This window comes from Ruditapes philippinarum, unplaced genomic scaffold (assembly GCF_026571515.1).
Source record: "Ruditapes philippinarum isolate M1 unplaced genomic scaffold, ASM2657151v2 ctg4134_1_1_1_1, whole genome shotgun sequence".
Lineage (NCBI taxonomy): Eukaryota > Metazoa > Mollusca > Bivalvia > Venerida > Veneridae > Ruditapes > Ruditapes philippinarum.
Genome location: NW_026857240.1, coordinates 241761 through 246310, shown reverse-complemented (window position 1 = coordinate 246310; position 4550 = coordinate 241761). Strand labels below are relative to the sequence as shown.

The 4550-nt window shown below is 33.3% G+C and overlaps 1 protein-coding gene across 1 annotated transcript; it reads right to left on the bottom strand.

Annotated features, from left to right (window-relative positions):
- Positions 1–1059: 1059 nt before the first annotated feature.
- On the bottom strand, positions 1060–3024 carry LOC132749152 (myb-like protein X). The gene has a single exon (XM_060738847.1). The coding sequence runs from the start codon at positions 3022–3024 to the stop codon at positions 1060–1062; it is 1965 nt and encodes a 654-aa protein (XP_060594830.1).
- Between the last annotated feature and the right edge of the window lie 1526 nt (positions 3025–4550).

Sequence of the window (4550 nt, the reverse complement as noted above, 5' to 3'; positions counted from 1 at the left end):
GCATTTCTTAAAGATGCTCACGGACTTCACTTATTAGAGCAGGCGGAACTCTTCTGTATGGTTCTTTAAAAGGTTGGTCATTTACAAGTTTAATGTTATGCTTAACAATATCTGTATTTCCGAGATCTAAAGGTCCTTGAGAGAGAAAACATCTTTCCATTTGTAACAAAGATCCTTAAGTAGCTGCTGTTTTGATAGTTCAAGATGATCTATTTTAAGATTGATGGCTTCAAAAAATGTTTGCTGATCTAATTGAAGATTTGTGGAGTTATCAGTTTTTGATGAAGAATTTGCTGACTCTGGCTCCCAATTGTGTAGTACCTTCACTTCATTCAACTCGCAAAGAACTGATTTTGGTCTGATAGTTATAGCTGAAGCAGACATGTTAAAGATCTTTACAGGAACTCTTGCTGATGACCCAGGCTTATCAAGCCGAACAACTCTAGGTAGGACAAATTCCAATTTTGCTGGATGCTAAGCTTGATTGCTCTGTAACTGCAGATATAACAGCATTGTCTTTTCGGACAAATCCAGATAAAACAATGGTTTCCTTTGGTTGGACAAGAATATCTCTATTGTTTGTAGATGATACAATACCAACAAATTGATTGCAACATATTGCTGAAGCAGCAGATTTCCAAGCATTTGGTAGCTGTACTTCTTCAGAATGCTGTATAAACTTGAGCACATTTGTTCCAACTATCACAGGCACATCCAAATTATATTCCGTGTTTGGGACAACAAGAATTGGCACCTCTATATTTTTATTCAATATTCCAGGAATGTTGACAACAGCTTCGATATATCCCATGTAAGTAAGTTTATTGCCATCAGGTCCTTGAACAACGAACTCTTCGATACTATGCAAAACTGGTTGAGGGTTGAGTTTGTTGTAAAAATTCTCACAGATAGTTGTTATCATGGATCCAGTATCAACTAGGCAAGAAGTGTCTATATTGTTGATGGTTACTGTGCTTTCATTTGGATGTCCAACTAGTCTGCCAAAAATATTAAAACATTGTTTTGGAGGGTTTTGTTTCTTGTTCTTCATACCTCCATTTATGAAGAACTTTTCTGGTTTAAAGTCTTGTCCGGGTCTGTAATATCTTTCTTGGTTTCTTCTTCTGCTTTTCTATACTGTTCTATCCCTCTTCCTCTACTAAATCTTCCAGTATTATATCCTCTGCCTCTATACTGTCTATATGTATTTCCTCTCTGTGATGAACCTATGTTGGTCCTTTCTTGCATGTTTTCCTTCTTTATCTCTTCAACTTTCTTATCCAACTGTTCCATCTTCTCTATCAAAAGCTTTATCATATTCTTTCCTTCTTCATCTTGTAAATTAATAGCAGCTTGTTTGGCTTTTCCTGGTACCTTTTCTCTTTTATCACTTCTCTCCTTCTGCACTCTTATCTCAAACTCTTCTGACCGTACTTGCTTTCTTAATTGTTCGTATGTATTGTTGCTTTCAAAATGAACTCTAGTTGCATTTCTTAACTCTTCACTTCTCAATCCTCTCCAAAACTTTCTCTTTAACATCTCTTCCTTCTCATTTTCAGCGATTTTGGTTTTTCTTGATGCTTGTAAGAGCATTTCTTCCAATCTTAGTCCCCATTCTACGATTGACTCTTTATCTTCTTGTTCAGCAAGAAAGAAGTGTGAAAGGATACTGTCTTTACTTGCTATATTTCCAAAAGAATCTTCTAACTTCTTCTCAATCTCTTCTACAGATGCATAGGGTCCAAGATGAAGCATTATCCTTTTAGCTTGTCCTCTCAAAGCTTTTCGTATCGCTTGAAGAACAACCATTTCGGAATATATTGTTTTCACGCAATCAATCTCAAGCTTCCATTCTTCAAATGTTGCTTCATTCCTAGGAACTGGTTCAATCCCCGAAAATGGCGTTATATTTAATTTGATGTCCAAACCTGATGCTCTATCTTTACTACCTTCTCTATCCACTCTATTATACATGTCTTCCTCGGTCTGTGCATCGATGTTTAACCTCATTGATGTATATCTTTCAGTGTTTCTGTCTGAATTATGAAAGTATTGTTCTCTCAATTCACTTTTCAAGTTATCTATCTCTAGCTGTCTTTCTGCTAATTCTTTCTCCTTTCTTCTATATCCTAACTCTAACTTATCTATTCTTTCATCCATTTTCTTTTGTGCATTTCTCATGAAACATGTAATTTCCTTTTCCCTTTCACTCAATTTCTGTTCCTTCTTAATATGTTCTCTTTCAAGTTGATTCATCTTTTCAAATAACATCCTTTCCATTTCAATCAATGCATCTTCTCTTTGTTTCATGTCTTTTTCTTTATCTGCAACCTTGCGTTCTCTTTCAATAATAATCTCTTCCTGTTTTATCAAAGATTTCTTTTCTAATTCTCTATCCTTTCCTGAACAATCATCTTCTATAACATCATCTACAATGAGCTCGGAATAGTTCAATTCTTGGACTCTCCTTTTAAATTCATTGAACGTAGCATCAATGGATGATTCAAATTCTTCTTCATTTCTTTTAATATTTTCACTACTTTCTGTCACATCAGTTTTCTCTAATGTATTTGAACTAAATGTATCTTTTCTTTCCATTTCAGGTACTGCAGATGTCATGAATCTATTCAAAGAACATGGTGTACTATATTTGCTCCTTTCATCAAAAGTATCAGCATTGTCGTCTCTTCTAATTTCAGGATATTCATTTCTGTATGAAGCTCCAATGTCACTATTTCTCAATCTACAAATGTTGCTGAAATTATCTTCATTCTTTGTATTATCCACCATATTAACACTATTTCCTGCCGGTTCTATTCTATCATGTGTCTCAATTTCATCTATTTCATTAGACCTTCCCAAAGCAACTAGTCTATCTTGATCATTGAAAGCACGATTTGTAACTCTTTGAGTCCCGCGGTCTCTTAAAAGCTGCTCTCTTTGAAAATTTAACTCTCGTATTTCTTTCTCTAAATCTCTTTTTCTCAACCGTATTTCCCTTTCACTTATTCCACCTGATGCCATTGTTTAATAACAGTTGTATATTGTTTCTAATATTTAACAGTATATTCTCTTTTTAATTATATCACTTATATTATGTTTCACTTCCACGTTATAGCTGAATTAAGAATCACTTTTCATATAGCATATGTTTCATTACATCCAAGATTTCATCAAATATCACTATTTCACAATTTATCTCTAAGTCACATTCAAATCTCAATTGATTTCATTCAATTCACTATGTTGATTCTTATTCACAAGTTATCTCTAAGTCACATTCAAATCTGAATTCATTCAATTCACTATTTTGATTCTTATTCACAATTCATCTCTAAGTCACAAACTAATATAGATATAAAAGAAAAATATCAAGCAAAAAAAAATCAAGAGGAGTTTTCGGCTCGAACCTCAACCAACTTTCTTGACAAGCTGTGTCACAAGTAAACGTCGTAGACCACACGGCTAATCCGCTTTTCCCAATCAAATGTAAAGTGAAAACGACATGGTCAATAACACCTGTTAAATCGTCGAAAAATACAACAGAAATAACGATTTATTGCAAAATGTTACCAGCCTTTGAAAGATTTCCTTCTTCTTAAAAAAAAAATCAACGAAATTTCCGAGTCCGAAAATATATTTTATAAAGCAATTTTATAAAATATAAACAAAAACACCGAATTCAGCACGTTTTCCGCGTGTAGCTACACAATTCGTTTTCTCGTTTTACGTTTTTTTAAATATATATCAATTAACTTTAATTGATATAAGATATCAAAGATTTCTTTTTCTTATATAGATTTTTACAATTCTATATAGAAAAGAAAACTTTCAAGTACATGTATATTTATAAACACAAAGAAACAATATACATTTTATGTATACGATTTCAATTGTTTCCCGTGTATATGTTCTATCTGATAAGGCCAGGGATTTTTGTATGTCATTTTCCTATTAAACTACTATACTTGCTATCAAACACTACTGTTACGCTTCTCTGTATAGAAGGAAAGAGAGTAATAAAAAGTTGAGGAGTGTAAAGATGAAAATATACGGTGACTCGTATATATCAATATCAGGTGAGAAAAAACCGGTTACAACAATGTACAATGTATACAATAGTATATGAATAATGGACAAATCAATGACCCATACACCTATACCAGACGAACGGTCAGACAGTGTAAATTCTGAGTTTAAAAAGTAGGACGAAATGTTGATTTACACACTATTATGTAAACAAATACCTGTCAGGTGAAAGTATATGAATTATTGAAAATACATGAAAAGTAAAATGACAAGATATAAAATATAACTATATAAGTCTGTACAAAAACTTTCACTGTGATATACACAATGTAAATTGGAGTTTATACACTATAACTCCTTGAAATTAATAATACAGTTTTGCCACATAGAATGACAAAATGATGAAATCCATCGTCTAATCCTTGGGTACTGGTGATGCTCTCTAGTGAAACGATCCTGTCCCGGGGTTTGACGATTGGTTAACCATACTTGCTAGCTAGCGTGTGCACACATTAAATCCG

Excerpts from the sequence above, each read along its gene's own strand:
- LOC132749152 (XM_060738847.1), bottom strand. The coding sequence starts at position 3,024 with ATGGCATCAGGTGGAATAAGTGAAAGGGAAATACGGTTGAGAAAAAGA.